General features: G+C 43.3%; 1 protein-coding gene across 8 annotated transcripts in view; it reads right to left on the minus strand.

Moving 5' to 3' along the window:
* Positions 1-23,823, minus strand: part of sorbs2a (sorbin and SH3 domain containing 2a) — a 46,927-nt gene that overhangs the window by 17,596 nt on the left and 5,508 nt on the right. For 6 of the 8 annotated variants that reach the window (XM_079159282.1, XM_079159281.1, XM_079159279.1 and 3 more), the window contains exons 2-11: positions 12,827-12,882; positions 9,913-9,939; positions 9,637-9,761; positions 7,590-8,003; positions 5,936-6,056; positions 4,545-4,720; positions 2,983-3,049; positions 2,068-2,118; positions 1,713-1,926; positions 1,492-1,606 (exon numbers count right to left, since the gene is read on the minus strand). In XM_079159282.1, the coding sequence (XP_079015408.1) occupies positions 1,492-1,606; positions 1,713-1,926; positions 2,068-2,118; positions 2,983-3,049; positions 4,545-4,720; positions 5,936-6,056; positions 7,590-8,003; positions 9,637-9,761; positions 9,913-9,939; positions 12,827-12,836 (1,320 nt within the window). In that variant the 5' untranslated portion in view covers positions 12,837-12,882. Of the gene's footprint in view, positions 1-1,491; positions 1,607-1,712; positions 1,927-2,067; positions 2,119-2,982; positions 3,050-4,544; positions 4,721-5,935; positions 6,057-7,589; positions 8,004-9,636; positions 9,762-9,912; positions 9,940-12,826; positions 12,883-23,311; positions 23,505-23,823 lie in introns of those variants that run through there. The other 2 variants (XM_079159277.1, XM_079159283.1) reach the window with 2 other exon arrangements.

Raw genomic sequence — 23,823 nt, forward strand, 5'->3', positions numbered from 1 at the left:
GTGGATTCCCAAATAACTCATTGCCATCCAATGTTGCCTCGTCATTTGCTAAAAGTTATTGGCTGAAAACTAATAATACTGTGTGTCCACTATTTTGCATGGCATGGTTAATGATGGTTGAATTCCCAGGAAGCAGAGGTTTATCGCTCCTGATGCGACATGATGGATTCAAAACACTTCTGTTGTAACACAGAGATATACATTTTCATATCAAATCAACCTGCAATAAACTGTCGGATAGGATGTGAGTATTTACATGCAACAAAACTTGACCGGTAAGAAAAAAACAACAGTTACTGTTGTGAAGCAAGTTAATCATCTACTCGTTTAAACAGCTTTCTCTATTTTACACACTTCAGCTTGCACTGGCGTCAAGACGCTTATTCATTCTACTGATGTTTTAACTGTAGAGATGCTGCGTCGGTTTGCTACTCTGTCTGCTCTTTCTAACCCCATTTCCCACATGGAAATGGGAGTTTTCATGCCAAATGAAACACTGCCAGGAGATGTGTTTGTAGGTGTTGTGGCGTTACATCGCTCTTGCTAAAAAGAGAATACAGCTTTGAGACACATGAGTCACCCTGTAAAAAAATAGCGAGAACCGAGAGCAGAAACTGCCAAGTTCTGTGGACGCGCGCAGGAAAAAAAGAAACTAAAGAAACAGAGTGGCAGAAAAACATTTTTAGTTTCCTGTGGCCTCATAATTTGACACAAATGGACACTTCACCACCCAACAGGATGTTTTTGGGAGCCCTTTGTTACCATGGACAGTGGAGAAAAAAGCTTCTAAAACAGAGTCTCAGACAGCAGATTAGCCAGCGTGGGATGACTTCTACTCTTCAGCTTTCTCCTTTAATTGCCTTATCAGGAACTGACTCATGCATTATTGCCCTGAGAGAGAAAGCTCTCTGCAGTCATCGCATTAAACATCTGCAAAACCTTCACGAATACCTTTTTTCTGTTTAATCTTCACCCACGTAACAGACCCCTCATCTACGACACCGTCTCCATTAGCCTCCATCTCAGATACCTTATGTCTATTCTGTGTTCCCGCCCTCTGCACAGTAATTATGTCTGCTGTCGGCTTTGTCATTCACCCCACACAGAGTGAACAGCCAGTACAGTCACTAGAGGATGCAGCACTGGAAACCTTCGCTTTTTAACGCCCACGCCGTGCCTGATGGAAAGAAGTCCATGCAAAAAGCCCATAATATGAAAATACATTAAGCAAGAAAGGTACATGTGCTTGAGACTCTTTTGTCAATTTGACCATCCAGTTGTATTATGTGCCGTAGCTCTGCGGTGTTATTTCACTTCATGTTGCTTAATGTTTAGTCGTTTACCTCTTCAAAAACGAACCTTCTATTTAGCAACAGAATGAACCTTTAACTGAACAATAAAAAGCAACAAAGTGACAGAAATCACTTCGGCGGATTTTAACAGAAAAATGTAAATATAATCAAATGAAAGAACATGTTCAAATATACTCACTGGTCTTTCATGCTCCAAAATGGAGGACTTTCCCGGCTCATACTCAAAAATGCTCTTAGGCTCTGCGCGGTACTTCCGTGTGTCCACCTTCCTGTTGGAAGGACCCCATTCATTCCTGGTGCAAGAAAAAAACAAAACACGCTTCTTAGAAAACAGCCCGAAACAAAGTGAATCAATCTTTAAACGAATCATGAAAGAGATACGGCAAAAGCTCCTCGTACGTGTCGGGCGAGTCTCTCTCGCGATCGCTGTCTCTGGCCCTCAGCTGGAGGAGAGATGGCATGGGCGGAGGTGGTGGGGGTACAGGGGACGGCGGAGGCTCACGAGGGCCCGGATGCCCTCCGTTGTCCGAGGGGCTTTTGGCGAGTGGCCTGTACGTATGTGTCCGGGGAGCAGGGTGGGCCATGGTGGGGTTGGACGACAGGCTGTAGTCATCTGTTAAGGACAGGACAGGACAGGGGGAGACAGAGGAGGGAGAAGTAATGAGGCAGAGCGGGCCAGACAGGAGGAGACAAATGGGTCGGGAAGAAATGGAATATAAGCAACTTTTGTTGCGCGTAGAGCATCATCTCTCACCGTTGTTTATCACGGCATATGTTGCGTTGTATGTGTCAGAATAGTCATCGTCTGTAGAAGAAGGGAACAAAGACGGATTGGTCAAACAAACTTTATGGCGTAGAGGGAGAGTCCAGTTTTAGTCCGTCATACAAGTAAGTTCCAATAGTGACAATTTTCACAGCGGGAAAAATACAAAAGCACCCAAGCAGCATGAAGCACCTCACCTCCGTCCATCCACAAGCTCAGCAGTGTTTTTCCAATATATATATTTTTGAGGTACAACAAGGCCCATAGCAACTCACAGAGGCAAAGTTATTTTCTCTACATGATGAAACTACACATTTGTTAGACTCTGTAAACCTACATGGGCTCACACGAAAGATTTGTAGACTTTGGTGGGACTTGAATATTACTTTATAAATTCACCTAGAATATACGAGTATTCAGGTTGTCATGGAAATTCTCCAAGATGCATCAAGAAGAGGCCTGCGGATGTTTTTAGGCACACACAGTCATCAAACAGTGTGTGTGTGTGTGTGTGTTTGTTTGTGTGCTGCAGTAGAAGAAGCCTGAGCAGTTTAGAACAAACAAAGCTTTGAACTGTGTGTGATACTGTCAAGCCTATAAAATTAGAGCAGATTTCCCAGGACAGCTCTGTGTCTATTAGAGGTTCCTCTCAATTCCTCCTCCTCTGCAGACTCCTCTTGCTCTCATGTAATGAGTTCTGGCTCTGAAGTTATCTGGGTCTTTTGGTTTAATAAGAACCGACATGCACGCACGCACGCACGCACGCACGCACGCACGCACGCACGCACGCACGCACGCACGCACGCACGCACACACACACACGGCCAATTTCCAATGTCTGATGATCAACTCACAACACATAATGGGGACATTTCTGCCTTTCAGTGTGATACAGCACAGACGTACCTGCTTTGTGAACCTTGTGGATCTGTTTGAACATAGTTTTGTACCAATCCTTAGGCCTATCCACCGTCTGTGGAGAGAGAAACAGTCATAAAGATTTACGTGCCGTGAAATGCAACATAAACTCGATAGCTGAAGTTAGAAGGTAGGAAGGGTTCCCACTGTTTTTATGGGACTGAGTACTTACTGAGTAGAGAGAAGAAAAAAAACACACTCTCAGCCTTTCTAGAGATCCATATTTCACTCACCGAGTATTTAACTCATGCTGAGACATGAATACATGATTTATAAAGATGTATTGTATGAGACTAAATCTCCTGTTTTTTTTGTTCACGATCAATAGTCACATTGAACTCTGGGACGTGTGAACAAATCTCTCCGATTAGATGTGACAAGCTTACCCATCACATGAAACCGCACTTGACTATTAGCTTGTGGGCTGCAGAAGCTAACGGAATGACATCATCGCAAGCAGTATGTTTGGATGTCGGTCGGCGAAGAACAACTTGATAAACTACCGTGACAGTTTGTTTGGGTTTTTAATTGCGTTAAGAAATCAATGTCAGCAGGTTTGGTTTTCGCAGGATCGAGGATACAGAAGCCATGTTGCTACAAAACCAAAGTGGGAGCTCCTGGTGCTGCGCTTGGTATGCGTGTCTTTGTGTAAACAGTATAGATCCAACAGCCACTTCAAAAAAGAGCTATCAAATGGCAGACTTAATCCCCCCCTTTATTCAGTAGCGCTAAACACCGTGTCTGGACTCTGGCCGTTTGGCTCCACAGTGAAGCGGTGAATGTGACAGAGCATGTAGCATTGGCACGGCCGGGAGACGGACCAATTACCACTTCACTCTCCATGGTTACCAAATAAAGTGCCCCCAAAAATGTTTGTCTGCTCGACAACAAGGAGCATCTGTTTTCCTTTTTTTTCCCAGCTTTTTCTCTTTGCTTTTACTGCCCATCTCTCATTCTTCCCGTTACTTTCTCTGGCTCGCTCATTCTGCAGTCGAACATGTCCGCTATTAAATGCCACTGAGTGGAGTGTTAATACACGAAAAAGCCTTAACAGAGATAACACACAGACACACACACACACTTTGACAAGTAAGCAGCGAGGACGTTGCAGTGCTAGAGCGAAAGACATTGTCTGAGCTCGTCTGTAAAACTGGCACGCAGAGGGAGAGTACAAGAGATACCGAGAGATGGTGAGAGAGAGAGAGTGAGAGATGTGAGAGAGAGAGATACCGAGAGATGGTGAGAGAGTGAGAGATGTGAGAGAGAGAGAGATACCGAGAGATGGTGAGAGAGAGAGAGAGAGAGACAGAGACAGAGAGAGAGAGAGAGACAGAGAGAGAGAGAGAGAGAGACAGAGAGAGAGAGAGAGAGAAAGGGCTTTTAATATGGGGTCAAAAGCTGCTGACAGCTGAAAGTAATCCACTCTCGTGAACCTGATCAAGACAACAGAAATAGGTCAAAAGGACTCTCCTGTGCAACGCTGCACAGCACCTAACTGAGTCAGTCTGCTGCATACCAACGCGTTTAGCTCTTTGCATGTTTGACCTCACCGTGCGGATGGCAATAGGGATGCCGGAGTCGTCCACGGGGCCGATGCCTTCGTAGTGAGGGGCTTTGATAACGGACACCCTTTTCTCCTCCTCTGAGAAGCGAGCGATGGGCACCGTGCTGCTGACGCTGGTGTGGCCCAGCACCACAGACTCTCTGGTAAGTGACTCGCTGCCCTCTGAATATGAAGAGAAAGAGGAGAGAAAAGAGAAAGACACAATGTCAGTTGTACCGACTAATAATCACACAGAAATCCAAGAAGGAACGAACGAGTCAACACTGACTCGTCCTAAGATGAACTTCTCTTTTGTACATCTCAAGATGGGAGCAGTACCAGAACAACCGGCCTTTATCTCCATGTTATACTGTGCACCACAACTGCCTGGCTCTGTCTTCTACTAATAGGTCTCCACATATCACATCCTGGGCTTTTAACAAATACATGTACCGTTAACTATTTATATGGGCAATAATGGGAAGATGAATTCACAAAGATCCATTTATGGCTTCTTAAGATATTTACACATTCTTCAGGTTTTTAGCACTTATACTACTACTAATAATAATTTGTTTGGGAATTAAATAGGTTGTGAAACATGTCAAGTACTTGTACTTCACCAACAAAGCATAACGACCTCACTGATCATGCATCAGCTGGTGAAACTGGGTAAAATGCAAATAAAATATAAAATAATGGATGTCATTAAACTTCCTTTTTGCACTTGCTAAAACAACTGAAATGCTAACTCACGGTCTAAAGCAGATCAGAAATAAATCTCTCTCTAAACACAGCTGGCTCCACAATTTCACAAAGCTTTTATGTGTGAAATCTCTGTGTCCCGTTTGATCTCAATAATCATACATATTAACAATATTAGTAAGACTGCATTCTTCCAATTAAGAAACACTGACAGGATTCGTACCTTTCTTTCCACGGCTGATGCTGAAACACTTGTGCATACATTTGTCTCATCTCGGTTAAATTACTGGAATAAACTATTTTCTAGCTTACCTAAATCAACTATTAACAAACTACAACTTGGACAAAATACTGCTGCTAGGATATTCACCAAAACTAGAAAATGTTATCATTTTGTTTTGATTTCATTGCCTCCCTGTACATGCTGAATCAGACACTTCAAGATCCAACTTTTGAATTATTAAACATTACACGAACTTGCACCATCCCACTTATCACCTCTAATCAGTTGTCATATACCTTCTGGGGATTCACAATCTTAAAAATGGTCTCCTGACTAATTAAAAATGACACATCAGTAGATAGTGGGGCCTTTTCTTACCAAGCCCCCTTTCTTTGGCATCGTCTTCCTCGCTCATGAAACATTAAGTGTCCTCGGCTCAAATAAAAAAGGGGTAAAAGATCCTGACTCACCTGAACTCCGGCTCTGTCTCTGGAGCCCAGTGTGGAGCGAGGTGGGGGGAGGAGGATAGGACAGAGGAGAGAGGGGCCTCTGTGGAGCATTTCCATTCATAGCGTGAGAGAGGACCTGGCCCTGAGAGTGACCCACAAGCCAGAAAACAGAGAAAATCAGTCACTACCAATCACAAACGGCAGCAATAATGTGCACATATCCTTTGATTTTTAGGGAATATTGCTGCTCTGGCCTCCAACATTAGATGATGAGTGCAAGTTTTAAAAAAAAAAGTAGCGAAACAAAAGAATAATTAGTTTTATAAATCCATTATTAGTCATCGTGTTGCTATAAACATGTACATTTAAAGAGGTAGAGGAGCCTATTCTGGAAATGAATGTACATGTAGACAGATGTTGGGGCTGATGTGAGTCAGGAGCTGCTGAATCTGAAGTGACTGTGTAATGTACGAAGAGTTAGTGAGGGGAAGGGACACTTATTGAATCACTTCACTTCAAAAACAGACAGAAGAGATTAAAACAGTGACGGTAAGCAAACACAAGTCTTTCGGATTCACATACATTTCATAATACATTAGTTGTGACAAACAAGACAATAGACACAATTCGGGAGGCTCCTCCGCAAAAACGCTCTCCCATTCAACACAGGAACATGTCATTTCATTGGACAATAGGGTAAAAACACAGCAATTCATGAGAGCTCCAAAACCAATGGCTATCGAAGATGCTGCTAAGGCAGCAATTTAAAGTGACAAACTTACATTAAATCAACACACAAACGCTGTGTTGACAACACTTATTGCCAGTGCATGGAATATACTTCTAAGACACATCTAATTTAATTCAAACAGTCGTAGAAGTAATGGCTTGTGTTGTATTCTGGCATTATGTGCATAACGTTTGTATTTTTTTTTGTGTTCAATTCAGTTTTCTTGGGTTTTTCCTTCAATACTCCAGTGATTTTGAGTTGGGCTCTGAGGGCTACCAAACATGTTTTTGGGCCTTTTGGCCATTTTCATCTTTTCCTTTGGCCGTCAAAAGCCGAGGATGCAACCTGGGGTAGACACTGAAGCTGCTAATCTGCTAACATGCTGCTCACACGATGTCCCGTGTACAGAAACGGTGTTGGTCCTACTTCTAACTTCTTCCTTGTTTAGTGCTTGGGAGTACCACTCTTTCCCTTACATCTATTCCCACGGAAAAATAACGAGCCGACAGGAAACGTATCTACAGTCCTCATGGATGTTATATCATTAAACCCTCCACTGCTCCCTGGACAAGTTAAGTCTTTCATGATGCCAACAACATGCAGCCAACAGCTTCCAACCTCACCCTGCTACAGCCTTTCTGAAAAATGGTATTGTCTCGTCATGAATTTTTGATATGAACGGGGCCTTAAGAGACAGTACAATTGCATCCGATAGCAAAGAAGGCATAACAGAGAAACATAGACAAGCACAAAGACATAGTGATCTCATGAGTAGAGAAACATTAATACAATAAGGGATCATTAGGTTGTAGTTGAAGGTTAGTGAAAGGTAAAAACACGGTAGTGAAAACACATTTTGTGAAGGTTTGGTTCAGCCATCCAAATGAGTGTGGGGAGGGAGGGTACCATTTGTGTGTTATAGCAATGACATGTTGGGATAATTACGTTAGTGACAGAGGCTGCTGCAGCAGTGGAGGCCGCAAAGGTTGTTAGCGCATCATCAGGGCCACCAGTGGACGTGTAGGCAGAGACATGGCTGAGGGTGGGCGATGGCGTGGGTGAGGCGCCAGGTGAGTCCAGGCTACAGATCTGCAGCTCGTCCAGCAGACCCGCCGTGGACGACGAGTAGTGGCTGAGAGCCGACACCGTCACGGGGGAGGCCGAGGACGACACGCAGCCCCCGATGCTCGTGCTGCTTATTGTGGGAAGGCCCGGCCTGCTGGCTGCACCAGCTCTACTAGGAACATACGGGGTGGGCGATAGAGCCTTGGGCATTAGGCCTGGCAGGTAGTCGAGTGACTCTGAGCTGTGGCAGCGATAGGGGGAGTGCGGTGCTGTTGGGTCAGGAGAGGGAGGCCCCTGGTGTTGAGAGGAGGGGGGGGGGGGGAGAGAGTTGATTGGAAAAGGAGCAAAGGAGTAGAGGCGCTTAGTGATGTCACTCATTTACCAGGATGTCACAAATAAGGTGTGGAAGCAACACGTGAGCCTAACAGAAGGTGAAATGCTGCTGTGAAACCACACCAGGCTGCAGCATCTTCCTCTGAAATGGGATTAATGCTGTGAATCGAAGAGGGTCTGTTAGTTCAAACTCTGTGGAAGGCAGCAGATACAGTATACGGACAGTAACAGTGACAGAAAGAAATGAAATAGTTGGTTATCACACAAACAGTATGAGTTCACACATTATGTAGAACCAAAAATGAGTTTGGTTGGTCAGATGGCAGCACCAAGCCTAACGAACTAAAGGGCAACACACACAAGCAGCATACTGTATGACCTGCAGTTCTTATTTACAAACACTATAGTGGCTTCATGGAACACCGCTGTCATACGACCCAGTGTTCGTATGCGTCATGACACGAGACAAACAGCAGTTCTATCACATTTAGCCTCTGAATTTGGCACATCCCGGCTACTGTATGTTGACTACTTTGTCAGTTCGCATGGCACGTTGAGTGTGCGCGTGTGTGGGTGTGACGCAGCCAGTGTGTTACCCTTTCATCACTCTTGATGTCACCAAGACAAAAACCCAGCAATTTTAAGTGGCCTTAAAATGGACACAATCACTGCTTGTGTTACATTATGTAGTCAGTTATGTACCAACAGCTTTGCAGGAGAAGGTCTTGGTGGGACTGCAGGAGGAGCCTTCGCTATCTCCACCTGGGCTGGAGCTGGGCTCGGGGTTTGATCTGGGGCTCGATCTGGGACCTCGGGCTCCGCTGTGTTGTTTGAAGGCCGACGCTCCGGATGTCTGAGATCCTCCGGGCCCAAGCGGACAGAGAGCGTGGCCGCCTGTGTCGGGGGTTCAGACGGAGTGGGACCCCTTTGTGGAGGCGGGGAAGTAGGTGGAGGGGAACATGTGGTCTGGGTCTTAGGTTGGGGGTGAAGGTAGGAGTTGCAGTGAGCCGGGGGGTCGGGGATGGTGACAGGGGTTAGTTTGAGGGAAGACACCTTACGCTCCTGGGCCTGTGAATTAGTGGTGGCAGATGCACTACAGCTGCTAATGTCATCCGGGAGAGTGGACTGGTGCGCCTGCTGGACTGAGTTTGCGTTGGTCTCCGAGTAAGAGTAAGAGGAGGTGCTGCTAACAGTGTAGGACTCTTTCAAAACGGCTTTCTCGTTCTGCGTGAATGTTAGCGTCCCGGGGGTAAAATCATTAGCCAGGGCAACAAGGGAGCTGTAGTCGGGCGGATTAGTGCCCGTGGGTGAGAAGTGAAAACTCTCTCTTCTGGGGGGTGGCAATGGCACATGACTGTTATCCTTATTGGCCAATTAGAAAGCGACAACCGACGTAAGTTCAAGCGCCAACAAAGAAAAATGATCAGTGCAAAGCTTGATACAAATCATCAAGTTGTTCCAAATACATAGTAGGAAATACTGCATGGTTCTGTGTAAATTATACTAGAATACACTTTTAACGCAGACCACTGATCCACTGTTTTGATTCAAATATAACAGCTTTAATGTCAGAGTGATGTGCGAGACATTTTACCTGTGTTGGGGACTTTTTGTCCTGCAGGTTGGGTCTGACACTGCGGAAGCCTTTGGCAGCAAGAGATGAGCTGCTGGCGTCTCCATTCCTAAAGTCATCTGTTGCACTGCGTGACCGCCAAGAATCTGGAAATGGAGTTGATAATATTAACATCACATACTGCAGTGTTTTGATTAAGTTCTCTGGTCTCCAATGGGTTCTTTCCCAGCATTTTTTTAAATTAAATTTCCTCCAAAGAGTCTCACCTCCAATTGAACACAAAGAACAGAGACTTACCCAAGTCTGATGAGTGAGAATCACTCCCTGGGGAACAGAGAAGACACAGCAACAATAAGTGACATGAGTGAATGTGTGGTCACTTTCATCCCTACCAAAGATGACAATACTACTGCAGAGGGTTACATCTAAAGTAGTCTTCATGTCACAAAACGGGGTAAGGGAGCAGACACAGCTCTGAAAAGACACAAACTGAACTTTTGAAGACGGAAAAATGAAAACTACACAAATTTGCAGGCAAACTATTGGTTAGGACTTGTTGCCACAGACATTACAGCGTTACCAGCATCAATTAAAGATGTATCAATAGATTCTTTCCTCAGAAGGCTGCTCTTTATGTGCAGTGGGTGCAACTGTTCTATCAGATTCTGTCTCTATTACAGAAAGGACAGACTGTGTACAGTGAAAACAAGGAGAGGAGAAGAGCTTAAAGGCATTTCATGCACATGGAGACTCGATAGACCACTTCACTCCCAAGTCTAATAAAAGAAACAATCCTCCAGAGCACACTAATGTGAGCCCCATCATTGAACCCAAAGATTAAAATCCACACAGCAGAATGACCACTGTGCACGGAGCCACGCTTAAAAAGGGTAGTTTGGGTTTATTTCACCCTGGCACATTTCCAATAAATGTGGCCATTGTGGCTCTATGGGTTGTGCCCTCACCACTTGATAATTATTCTGATTACGACCGTCTCTGTCGATTGATTCCACATGGCTGGTTATGTTAGCTAGCTCACAGCAATATAAACAGCTAGTGTTACCCGTGGAGATGGCTCAAGCTGGAACAAAAAACGGAACTGGCTCCTTAACCTCCATTATCCCCTCGTCTGTAGTTGGAACCATCCCAGAGCGTACTTTCTGTTTTCCTAGGGAACCAGCGTTGCATATTTTGGAGTGTGAACTCCAAGTGTAACAGTATGCTAAACGGCAATGCTGAGTGTACTGTACACTCCTGCCAAGGCCTAAAGGGTCCCTCAGAGACTGACGCCTGCACAATAACGCTCTAGTAGCTTCACGGTGGTTTGATCAGTTCCACCGCGCTCCTAAACCTTCCATATCGGACAACCGCTCATCGGTTTTTCAGACAAGCGCCCTGCTCTTGTTAAAAAGAAGGCTGACGATGCTAGAATGCAGACTTTGGTGCAGCCGTTAACCTAGATGCTGACACAGACCCAGACACAAACGCTGCTCTTTTCAGCAGAGTAAAGGAATAGCTGGGGACGACCAGCTGTAGCCTGTGGAAGCTGAGAAGATACTTAAGGTTACGCTCTTCCCCCCTGCTACGTACAAAAAATCTCTCTTCAGTTATTCATCTTTACCTGTAATTTCAAATCATGCGTGAAAAACAAATAGGCAACAGGATGAAGGGGCTTCTACATACAGCAGATCTACAGTAAGTTTGCTGAACCACTGATCAGGAACAATGAAGCAGAATGGTGCCGTTTTAGTCGACACACAAGCCCATCCAAGAACATATCCACCGTTCTCCAGGAGCCCCGGGGTCAACGGAGCTCTAACCAGTTAATGTCGACAGAGGAGAACGAGTCGTGGACAAAAAAACGACCTTAGAGAACAGGAAGAGAAGAGTAAACTACCCATAAAGAGGGGGAGATGGAGCCGTGTGAGAGCATGACACATGAGTACAGTATAAGTTATGACTGGTTTAGGAAGCAAAAACAAGCCCAGTACGGAAGAGACTCAACAAAAGAAAATGAAAGGATTATGCAACAAACGGATTGAAAAGAAAAATAGCATCCCGCATTCCAAACATTGCTTAAGCAAACAGAGGCAGCCATAGCCGCATACTCAAGCCATATCAGGGGTGATGAAGGCCAAACATGACTTAGAAACGAGCCACTTTTTAAAGACTTACCTCATGCCTTGAGAGTTTAATCAATGGCTACTTCAATACAAGTCTTCCCATTCAAAACGGGTTCATTTGTTGTGTGTTTGCGTGAGTGTTAGTACCTGAGCCTAGATTTGGTGAGCTCTGGACCCTCTTCATGGGAGAGAGCATGAGTGACAAGGCCGAGCTTTTGCGAGAGCATCCTCCGCTATCTGAGAAATCACAGCCAGGCAGGTGATCACAGAGGCAGGAGCAGCAGCAGCAGCACACATGCACATGCACGGACGCGAAGACACGAATGCGTCCAGGCAGAAACAAAACGCAAACAGGTGGAGGCAAAAGCACATGCGTTTAAAGAGCCTGTACAGCAGCATTTCAAATAAGTTGTAATTGTAGGAGTTTGAAGCTTTTAAAACAACAAGCTGGTGCTCGTCACAAAGGTTTCCCCACATATTTTTCGAGCAAAACGCTAATTCCGGTGGCCTTATTGGTCGTCTTTCAGCACATATTTTTGTCAATCTTCTCTATTGTAAATACAGGCAAACAGCTAAGATGAGAGCAGCCACAGAGCGGTGGTGTGTGGTGATCACTCATTGATTCTCCAGCTGCAATACACACTTTAGCTCGGGACGACTGCCATGTTCAGGACAAAGCTTTGGGAACGTATTGAGGGAGGAATGCGTCACTGTGGTTAAAAAGCAACAGGGTGATGATACTTATTGGTGCTTTCAGTCACAATAAACACGGCCTGAAATAGAAAATCACCAAAGTGGTGAAACGGGGTCAGGGTCAGAATTATAGACTCATGCAGGTAGAGGGAAAACTAGCGCACATGGCGGCTTTTATAATAGCTACGAGGTCTGAAATGTGGAAACATATTGATGTTTTTGTAAAGAATCAAGTTAAATGAATAGTTCTATGTTCAGTTCATTTGTAATACAAGAAATACAATTTGTATTGCAAAAATAAAAATATTATTCTGCTTTGTCAAACAAAAATAATGGACAACAATTTTGAACAGTGCCTGGTTTGTGTGTGTGTGCAGGTGCGCATACTTAAATACCTGTATTCATATTGAAGAGCACTTCTTATTGATCTACTGCAGGGGGACACACCTTCCTGTAAAACAAAAAATCAAAGTATTTCAGAAATACAATAAACGTCCACAATAAACAGAGCAAAGCTAGGATTGTTCCAGTGATTTACATTTATAAAAATACTCTTCCTGAGACTGCTACAATAAATAATTCAGTTGTTTGCCATTACAGGAGGCAATCTCATTTTATGTCGCATGAACTCTTTTGAATCAAATCCCAAATATAAGCATTTATTTTGGAAATCTGCCAGTTTCCCACTGCCCACTAGGTCACTTTGATTCAAATCACACGACTTCAAAGAGCCAAAATCTCTGTGCAGGAAAAGGTCTGCAGAGATTAATGATGTTTAGGGAAGGCTGTGTGGGCTCAATCTTCACTGAACTTTCACACATCTCATTTTTCCGAACGTTGAGAAAAGCGCAGACTTCCTGGTGACCGTTAACTGCACTTCTGAATTTTCCAGGCAAATTAAAGTGGCAACGAGACCTCAGAACAACCATCCACATGTGTTCACCGATTCATATGCAGTGAGCTGAAATGGCAATTCGGTCTGATTATCAGGCTGAGGTGATTGAATGTCAACAAAAAGGTGCTGCCAAAGTCAGGCCCCTAACACCCTGAACAGAACAGGAGGGTTAGAAAAGTCATGGATACTGTGGCACCAACAGATACTGATCCAGATGTTGAGGAATGCCTCAGAAAGATAACAGAATTATATTTTGTCTACTACGTGTTTTCAAGAGGAGCAGTAATGTTCTTCAACTCTCTGAGATTTGGTGCAGCAAAAACAGATCACTTTATTCTCTAGTTAACTTGATTTACTACGCAGCAGCACTGTACAAAAAAAAGTAAACGTTTCAATTAAATCAACACGTACTGCCGGTCATGTTCACAAAGCCATGGAGTCCAAATGTGTGAACATAACTTCTTCCAGCTGAGAGACTTGTTTCACAGCACAAAGATGAAACATAAACAATGGAAATGATAGATACAGAACGCCATGTTTACTTAACTGTACCTCTGTGTGATGCCTGTCTCTTGCTATATGGAGACTCTTTTTCTTGGAACCGTTCGGGTGCGTGATTGATATGAATGGGGCGCACATCAGAAGCCAAAGGCGCTAAACAGACCGGTGCATCGCTGCTTGAATGCATGCGCATGTGTGTCATCGCGGGACTTAGTGTGCATGACGGATACTGCAAGTGACAGCCTGCAGTGGCTGCGGTAGGGATCACACATGTCTGGTATGTAAATAACTGTGACACACACACACACACACACACACATGGTTAACCTTGACTCACACACACGTAGATATTGTTGTGAGGTTTTGGGAATGTGATGTACAGGAGCTGCAGGCTCCAGAAATCTTTACTGATGATACGTGCACCTATATAGTGGTTTTAATCCTGGGAAGAGAGCATCTGTGATGTCACATGACTTTTCCTTGGAATATTCTTGTCTATTACAAACCACCACCGTTAATCTGGCAGCTGCTAATACTGTACACAACAATATGTTCAGTTACAATAGAGCAGAGCATACGCCTAACTTCATGTCTGGAGAATTAATCCAAACATACAATGTACATTTAAAGTACAACTAGAAGTACAAGCAGAGTTTGCACATTCAAATCAATCCCTTTTTTAATTCTATTCCTTCAGTTTCCATGTTGAACACTAAACAGTAAAATAAACAGATGTTTCGGCTGTGTCTCCTTCAGTGCCCCAAGTGAGTAAATCTGTACAAATGATGTGACGCTACGGAACACAAAGTCTATGTCTGGATTTTGTAAACAGACATTGTGTTTCGCCTATCTGTGAGTAGTGATCTTCCCAAGACATAGAGTCTGTGTGATGATGAAAGCAAACACAGTTTGTGCCTGAACTCCTGTTGAATCCTGTCACCGCTCTGGGTATGAAAAAAACCCGACAACGCATTCATAAATTATGCTTTTTGCTTCAACACTATGACAACTCTGGGCTTCACATTGACAGGTAAAGTCCTGATAATTGTGGCTATTCTGGAGATGGTATTCATGTTTATTCTGACATGAATGTGTAAACGGCCTCAGCAGTTGGCTCTGGTGATGAACGGCACTAGATTGCATGGCGTATCATTGACACGGATTGGACCATGCTGTAAATGTTAAAAAGGCATCCACACTCGGCTTGGGCGGTATCTGTTAGGCTTGGGCAGGTATATTGTTATCTGATTTCTTTAAACTCGCAAATATCTTTATCAGCATTGGACTCAAAAGTCCAGTGTAAGTCAGGCTATAATTAGAACACTAAAGGGCCTGTAATGTACGTCAAGGTTATCACTTTGTCTCCATGCTGACACAATACCTCGAGGAGCATTGGCTGGTTCACATTTGGAATGCTATGATTATTGGCAAAATTAAGTTTCCATTAACACAAACAAAGCTTAACTTTGTCCGTTTGTTTTTTAGATCTGTTTATACTCGTGCTTGGCGCCGTAGCGTGAGCCTCCGAGTATGTACAGACTATACTCTCTGCGTTGTTCGCTGCATTAGTCCCCGAAACGCCAGAGGACGTACAACCAAAATGACCTGTGAAGAATCAAAAAGACAACGAGTGTAACACATAGATATGCCCATAGACTGTAGGTAGCGATAAACCAACCTCCAGAGTCACTGGATTGTAATTATCTGTAAACTCTTATCTCATATTCATGGTCTTTAATGCCTTCGTACAAGCCCTGTAAAGAAGGAAAGTGCATTTCACGTGCATTTCAAAGAAACGAAGGTTGAATATCCTGTAAACAACTTGATTTGGCTGGAAAGATATTTATTTAAATGAAGATTTTTAAGACCAGCTGTTTCTAAAGCGTCTAAAAACAAATTGGTCTTCTTTGTATAATCCACAGAGACGCAAGTTACAAATATTCAGAGGGGCACGACCAAGCGCCGGCCGTGATTACGTCATTACATCTCTGTCCAACATTTTTAATGAATATGCAACAGCTGACAAAAGCTTTGCCTAGATAAGTAATCAATAACCTTTATTAACGACCCCTTTATGAAATAAATTAACTGTTTATTCCATAAAGGGGTCGTGTGAATTGTACTTGGAATCTAATCAATTGTTTTATTCTCCTGTTCTGCCAAAACAGTGACATGAGCCAATGCAAATGTTACGTACCAGACAACAATGTTTGTCACAGGAGTAGCTTGTAAGAACTGTATATCGTCCTTTCGTATAAATAAGTCAATAACAATAATCAAATCAATAATTCATCCTCGTCTACCCGCATATAGCTACAACTACTTCGTTGGCACCATGTGAGACACAGTTAACGCTGGTCAGGAGGAAACATTATTACTTGTGGTACTACATCAAGCCATGCAGCGTGGGATACTTTCAGCCCCTGAAGACCTCACCCTCATCCAGAGCGCGCTCGTAAATCTATCTCCGAAAAACACACACACACACACACATACACAGACGCACGCACGCATGCATGGGGGTAAATCATGGGTCTGGCGTCGCAGGCAGTCGCCGTCCAAATGATGGTCAGATTATAAACAGGATCATGTTTCTTGGGGACAGATCAGCGGCGACACAGCAGCTGTGGCCGTGGTGTAATGTTATGGCTGCACACTTGAAGGAACCCCGCCAGGCTCTACACCTCCGAGTGACTCTCACTATCTGTTCAGGCCTTTTAAGCTTTTAAATCACTAAATGGGCAGCCCCCTCTCTAAAGCCGGAGATAGATCATTAGCAGCTCATGCATTTTTCAGCATGCATATCACAGTGTACAGTTTACTAGAGGGGCACCACATGTTGCCATTAATACTCTTCTCTGCTTAATGTAATATTTACAAAGTGTGGATATGAATGTGAACAGACCAAACCACTTGTTATCCTATCATTTCAAAGAATGAATTAACTTAAGATGCCACTACCCCCAACTCTTCTCTCCATTGAGAGCTATTTTATCTTTACACAATCGATGAATAACAAACAGGAGACCATCATTTCCAAAGAGTTTTACATTCCTGTCCTGGTTTTTTGCTGGCCAAAGCATTCGCTGTGGTAAGTGTCTTTACTTTCTTACTTCGCCGTGGTTTATCCACCGACTGTAATTTAGGCATTGGTGGGTGCATATAATTACTGAGTGTAATAACTGGACTGCAAATACCCAAGTCAGAGCTGTAAGCCACAGAAAGCAATGATGTCCAACACCACAAGCCCACCAAGTGTCATTAGTCATGCCGAGTGACCGACTGGGACCCATTCGGTTCATATCAGCGGACTTAAAGGGTTTGAGCTTTGAATCCTTTTGAAACTCATGACACTATGGTGACTACAGTACGTTAGTAGGCTCATCCTCCATTGTTTCTTTATTAGAAGAACGTTACTATTGATTTGAGCTCATCAGAAGAAAGTATTGCCATTTTTCCTCCCGTCTACATCATGGGATGTTTTCACAACAGAAGAGTTTTAATATTATCGTTGACCTCAACAAGACACAAATTCGATATTAAAGACATTAGATGATTTGCGGTGAGTAATCTATATCCGTGCTACTTAAATGATCTCATAGAATCTGTGTGTAGAAGGCATTAAGATGACAAAGCAAAAGTCAATCAATGCCACGAGAGAAGGAGGTGAATGCATATCCTTAAGTGTCACGTCCTTATTAACAGAAGTTACACTAAAAGAATGTTCTGAAAAACAATAACATGGTGAGAAATGTGAACCAGACAGTGTGATGGAAACACAAAAGGAAGGAGAGTAAAACACAAACAATGCGCTGGCCGGGACGCCATTAGTCACTGGCAGTCCGCCCTGGCATCAAAACAAGTGTCTACAAACAATGATGTCACCATCGTTCCATGGGAAATGCTCACGATGAATGAAGCAATATTTAAGAAATTTACAAAACTTTTTTTCAGTCTTGTGCTAACTGTAAACGGCTATGGATGGACGTCCATAGAAATGGCACATTTCCATTTAATTTGTTTGATTTCAGAGTGGCTTTTTAAGTCCTTGTGTGTGTGTATGTATGTATGTATGTATGTGTGTGTGTGTGTGTGTGTGTGTGTGTGTGTGTGTGTGTGTCTCTGTGTGTGTCTGTGTGCGCGCATGTGAGGGGACAGCAGGAGAGAGTGAACAATCATTGGAGATAAGCCGCCTATGGCTCCAAGGGTCCTGACCCCGGAGTGGTCACTCAGACTGAGACACACTCACAGATTAAGCTCCTTAGAAAATCTATTTAAAGGCCAAACCAAAAAGTCATCAGATAGACACTTTATGTTCAGCTGGTCTATGTACCAATGATTATCAGCTGCTGAAAGCTTGATAAGATACTTTAAAGAATACAAATAAAGAAATATTCATGGGACACCGGGGGAGATATTCTGTGAGAACGATTCAATCGGTGAGTAGCGGGGATCAGAGAGAACAAATCCCTTTTAAACAAGGCAACAGAATGTCCCCGGAGATCCAACATAAATCTCGGTGGAGACACGGCTGGTCTGAGAGTGATCCTTCCAAAAAAGGCAGAATTTAGAACTTCATTCCTGAATTGGAGCCACATTATTTTTGTGGTGGAGTGCAGGGTTGTGGTTAGAGAAAAGAAACTGAAAAGGCTTGGGAATCAAAATAAGAGTTTGGCTATAGGTTATTACCCAGCATGCTTTAAGTGGACACTGTGTTGTACAGCTTCAAGTATTTCAAATACTCCAAGTATTCATGTTAGACATCAGCCAAACAAGTAAAACAAGTAAACAATATATAATTCACATGAATTGAAATGAGAGCACAGTACAGGAGAAGGATAGCTGAAACACAGTGAACTGAAAGCTTATTACATTCACATCCTTCTTCATTTTAAACACTGATTGTCAAGTAACGCTTTACTGAAAGCTACTACGAGCAGCAAAGACAACTCGTCACTTGTTGTCTCCCACTCCCAAACCTCCATTTTGGACAAGTTAATAAAATAATATTGGCTCTATGGCCACTCAACAAGCGTGACTACATGGCACAGTGGACCTATTCATTATTAAATAATGAGGCTGTTCGGATAGCTTCAGATAGAGCGAAGGTCAATATTGCATACACTGCTTGGCACTGTGGGAACATCTAGATTTGTGGAATTTTTATTTCCATTCAAGCAAGAGAAGAAGAAGAAGAAGAAGTTATTTTCTATGTTGTATTTAAAAGGCCATCTTGTCATAAAGGCTCACTAGAGTCACTCCAAATAAAACCTTGGAAAAGTCAACAAGAAAACCACTTTCCACCATAATGGTCAAGTCAATAAAATAAAAAACTACACTACACAGTTGCATGTGTCCAAATCATTGAGTGAAGTGTTAAAATGTTTTAATGCATTCATCAGAATGGTCACTTGCCAACAATATTTGTTTTGAACACGGTCTGCATTTGAATTTAGAACAGTGAATTACACTGAGCACGAATCAGAAATAGTGCGATATCCTACCAATCCAAGGTTTGTATCAGAATCAATACAATAGCTGCTTTAATGCATTTCTAAAAATGAGAAACACGCCTGCTCTGACAGCATAACTAATAGTTTAAAAAAAAAGAGTCTTTAAAACAAAGTTTTAAACCTTTTCTTTGACACAAATACATGCTACTTGTTGTGAGACGCAGGCCATTTCATCAGGAGTCTTTTATCAGCTCCATGTAACTGTTCCACCACCACATTACTGCCACTAGTTGAACAACAAAGTTTCTGTTATCAGCCTTGTTTGTTCAACCTTGCCACTCATTAGCAGACCCCCCTCCAGCTGTATGAATGGATAGGGGAGGTCAATACGCTGACCCTGCGTGCCCACTCACTGCCCATACTGCTAACAACAGAGGCCCGTGTGTTCTGCAGATTGCATCACAACCCCACTAACGAGCACAGCCATTGGCCTGAGAGCACTAATGCAATTATGCAACACAGGCCCCCGGCGGCACTGTGAGTGCGGGCTGTGGGGGAAGAATGAATGAATTGGATGTGACAACTCGTGGGTTTGTTATCTTACCATTTCTATGCAGAAGTAACGACGCGTTCACTTTATACTGCTCTGACGTTCACAGAGAAGAAGACAGAGATACATATTTAGACAAGCAAAGAAGAAAATGGCAAATCAAAAACATAGCTGAACACTGACAAAGTATACGAATCACAGAGAGGATGAGAGGGTCCCACAAGGAATATGTTGAAAGAAACAAAACACGGGCCGAAAACGGAAAGGAGCCAATATTAGCATGTAGTATTACATAAGCGGTCTGGCTAAAGCCGTCTGGGGACACAGCATCGCGAGTAAACAACACCTCAAGAGCTGCCACGGTTTCATCTCCTCCTCTGCGCGATGTGTATGCCACATGTGGAGCTCGGGCAATAAAAGGCTGCAACACCATCGAACCCCCGGGCTACTAGCCGAGACAACCGCAACAAGCCAATATAAGCCGAGGTACAACGACATGAAAGGATGAGCAGATAGAGGGACAGAGTGCGACTAGGTGCTGAACGCCAAAGCAATAGAGAAGCACTTTTTCAAATGGTTGAAAAACACTCTTAGTTTAAAACTCAAACCACTGAATGTTACGCAAAATAGCAAGCACAGGCTCCATGTAGCGGCGATAATGAAGCCATTTCTTTAAATGCTACGGGCACGATGAGCTTCATGAGCACTTCCCCCCTCTTGAGAGCAGGAATGCCACGACTACCAACCTAATGCAAGTGAATATAGGATCCAAAGTAAGAGGAGTAACATGGCTTAGACGGGTCATAAAAGACAGCAAAGAGGTTGTAGATGACACCGAATACATGTCTGCTTTAAAATAGGACTTTTCCAAAACAGGTTCAGGTCTTTAAGAAAAACATTTCATGACAAATGATTTATGTGCCCTACAGTATGGGGCCATCCCAGCATGACTGAATCCTTCAAATTGAACGGCAGTCCCTTTAACAAGTCTGAATAATTGTCTTTCACTCCAATTTGAATCCAATCTGGTAACAATCCACCAGGCCTGAGATGTTAACTGAATGTGGCAAATCTGGTAATTGAGAGGCCTGTGCTGCTCCTAATGAAGGAATGCCGAAATTAGCTCCTTCAGACTTTACTGGGATAGTAAACACTCCTTTCTAGAGAGTGAGTGAGGTGAACACTGCTTATTATTAATCACTCTGCTGGGGAAATGACTTCAAGACAGCAAAGACGCCTTGTGGATCCTTAAACCTCGACAGGAAGAAGAACGAGTGGCTGGTGATAAAGAAAGGCATCTTGTAGAAAGAGGACACCTTTTAAGATAAATATATCTGCAAATCTAATCCAAAGTTTGTTTCGTAAAGATGTTCTTTGCCATTCTTTTATAACATTCGAATGTTGAAAACATAGAAACACATTTTGAAAATAGTCGTTTGACGCACGGGGGTTCACTAAAGCAGGATGGCTATCAGCTGTGGCTAAGATTACATTCCCCCCCATACATAGTCTGGATTCCCCAGGCAGGTACCAGTGTTAAGTGTCGAGCATGAAGATAAGAGGAACTTGATTAGCAGGGGTGCTATATATACTGCCAATAGGCAGGACCCTTTACCCTCTAAGGTGGTCCGGATCATCGTGAAAATCCATCTGAGGAATTTCGATGTACTCTGGGTGGAAGGCACGAGGAAACGTCATCAGTTCACATTTTACAATGCCTCCAATTCACCAGGCGGTTAAAGAGAAATGGCAAACTTCATCATGACAACAGCAAGACAGTAGATTTGAGCCAACATATTCTTAAAAGGTATTTTGTATGTCGGACAGAGAAAGAGAGAATCACACATTCATGGAACTGTAATTCAACAGCCTTGTGTTATTCTGCAAAGGCACCTTTTGAATGTGTTTGTCTCTTTGTACATCAGGTTTTAAACAAACACATAGTATCAGCAAGGAATGAGGAAGAGGAGGGCAAAACAGAGAGACAGTAACAGTGGAATTAAAGCTTTAAGCTGCTAACAGCGAAACAATAGTATTTCTGTACAGCCCTATAAGCTCTCTGATTTGTAGGACATGGATACCTCAAAACATGAGTTTATTCTAGACATAAATAAGTAAATCTGTGTTCAAACCTGACTTATTTTGGTCTCTCTCCAACAGAGCAACTACTTCCTAAACCCACATCACAGGTTGTAATAATCCAGCCGAGCAATTCAAGCCACCTCTGTCCCAAATAGCGTGGCTTATTTTCGCTAACCAAAATGTTTTACAGGAGCACTGTTGAGTTCTGCAAAGAACTGAAGTTTTAGTGGGACTGGAATTAATCATTTATGGTAGTAATAATGTGGCGTTTACCATGGAAAAATGGGCTGCCCTGGGACGTTCCGCCTACAGGGAACGGACAAAGTGCCCCACTGTGTGTCAGGTCCAGGAGAAAGGGAACCAAGCGAGCCCGTTCTACGAACCGAGGCTGGGAACCACCCCTCACTGTGTACCCAAGGGGTCAAGGTGACATTCCTCAACACCTCTGAGACTGGCCTAATGGAGGGATTGGAGCATGGCTTTTGTTGGGTGGGAAAGAAGAGACCATGAAAAAGTGTGTAACAAGAGATGGAAGTATGTAAAAAAGGGACAGAGGGAAGAAAATGGGATTGTGGGGCCAAATTATGGAAAGGTAAGAACAGGAAGTTGTAGGGGACTGATTTAAAAATGGTCGACATTTAGCGAAACAAAACACAAAAATATCAGATAAAAATCAGCTTCAATTGATTCAAGGGAATTTCTGCTGTGTAAGCCTACATTTAATTTTTTTGTTTAAAAGTCAAGCTAAATTAATCTCCTCGCGTTGACATATAAAACTTTTCAATCCACAAAACTGTGATTTGCTGATGCTATTTCTGAGGTGACCGCGGTAGCAACCATTGTTTTATTTGACACCATTTCCCCCTGCTCACTGTCACGGAAGACAAAAGTTCTACTCTCGGTCTATAATTGTGGGATTTGGCAGAACAGATAAATACAATTCCCTTTTGGTGTTATTGGATTGTAAAATCTATTCCGATCCCTTTAAACTGCAGCCCCGTTAAAGCATCAGTGCGTTCAAATATGTAGACACATCACGAAGGAGTAGACAGCAATATACAATCTGTTGGTTTTGTGTGTTTTCAATCCTTTCATTAAAAAGGCCATTTTTGAAACTCAATTGTTCATAAATCATGCATACATATATCATATGAATTCTCTTTCATTAGTTAGGAAGGTACATTAAACCTGTATTTGTCAATCCATAATTTAAATCTTCAATCTTCTTTCAAAAACTGTAATTTAATAAATATTGTATTTTGGCATGAAAATGTACATGAGCACATTATTCACCCGTGAAATGCAACCCTGCAGTCCGAGTATCTTTTGTGATATTTAACCGTAAAAGCCTGACCTGCAGGTGCAACAGTCCATCAAGCGGAGGAAATGTATCTCTTACCGTCATAAACCCAAAAGACTGGAGACTTGCTAAGAAGAGTCAGGTATAGGTGAGCTGTGAGCCCAAGCGCCTTTTTCTCCCTCTTTCTCTTCTTATATTCTGATTTAAGTTTTTTTGGGGGGGTTTTTTTCCGTCTTCTATCCTCCGCTCAGGATAAGTCTCTCCTCCCGGTCAAGCTTTATTCCCAGATCTTACCCCGTTTAACGCCTGGGGAGCACAGAGACAACAGAACGAGGAGAAAGTGAGAGAGCCAAAGAGTGGGAGTGACAGGGAAAGAGAGTCCCCCGTTTGGGTGAAGCAGTGATCAGATACGGCTATTTTCAGACTCAGGCATGCTCGTCTATGGGACTGGAAAGTTACCCCCTCCGGTGTAGATGGGGTGGGGGCTAAGCGACAGGGTTGACTATCTCTATTTTACCACACGCGCACATGTTTGCATGCATGCATACCAGTGCATACCATACACAGTGTGCGCGCACATATGCACACAAGGACAGACACACTCACATCCA

Source organism: Pholis gunnellus (assembly GCF_910591455.1).
Source record: "Pholis gunnellus genome assembly, chromosome: 5".
Lineage (NCBI taxonomy): Eukaryota > Metazoa > Chordata > Actinopteri > Perciformes > Pholidae > Pholis > Pholis gunnellus.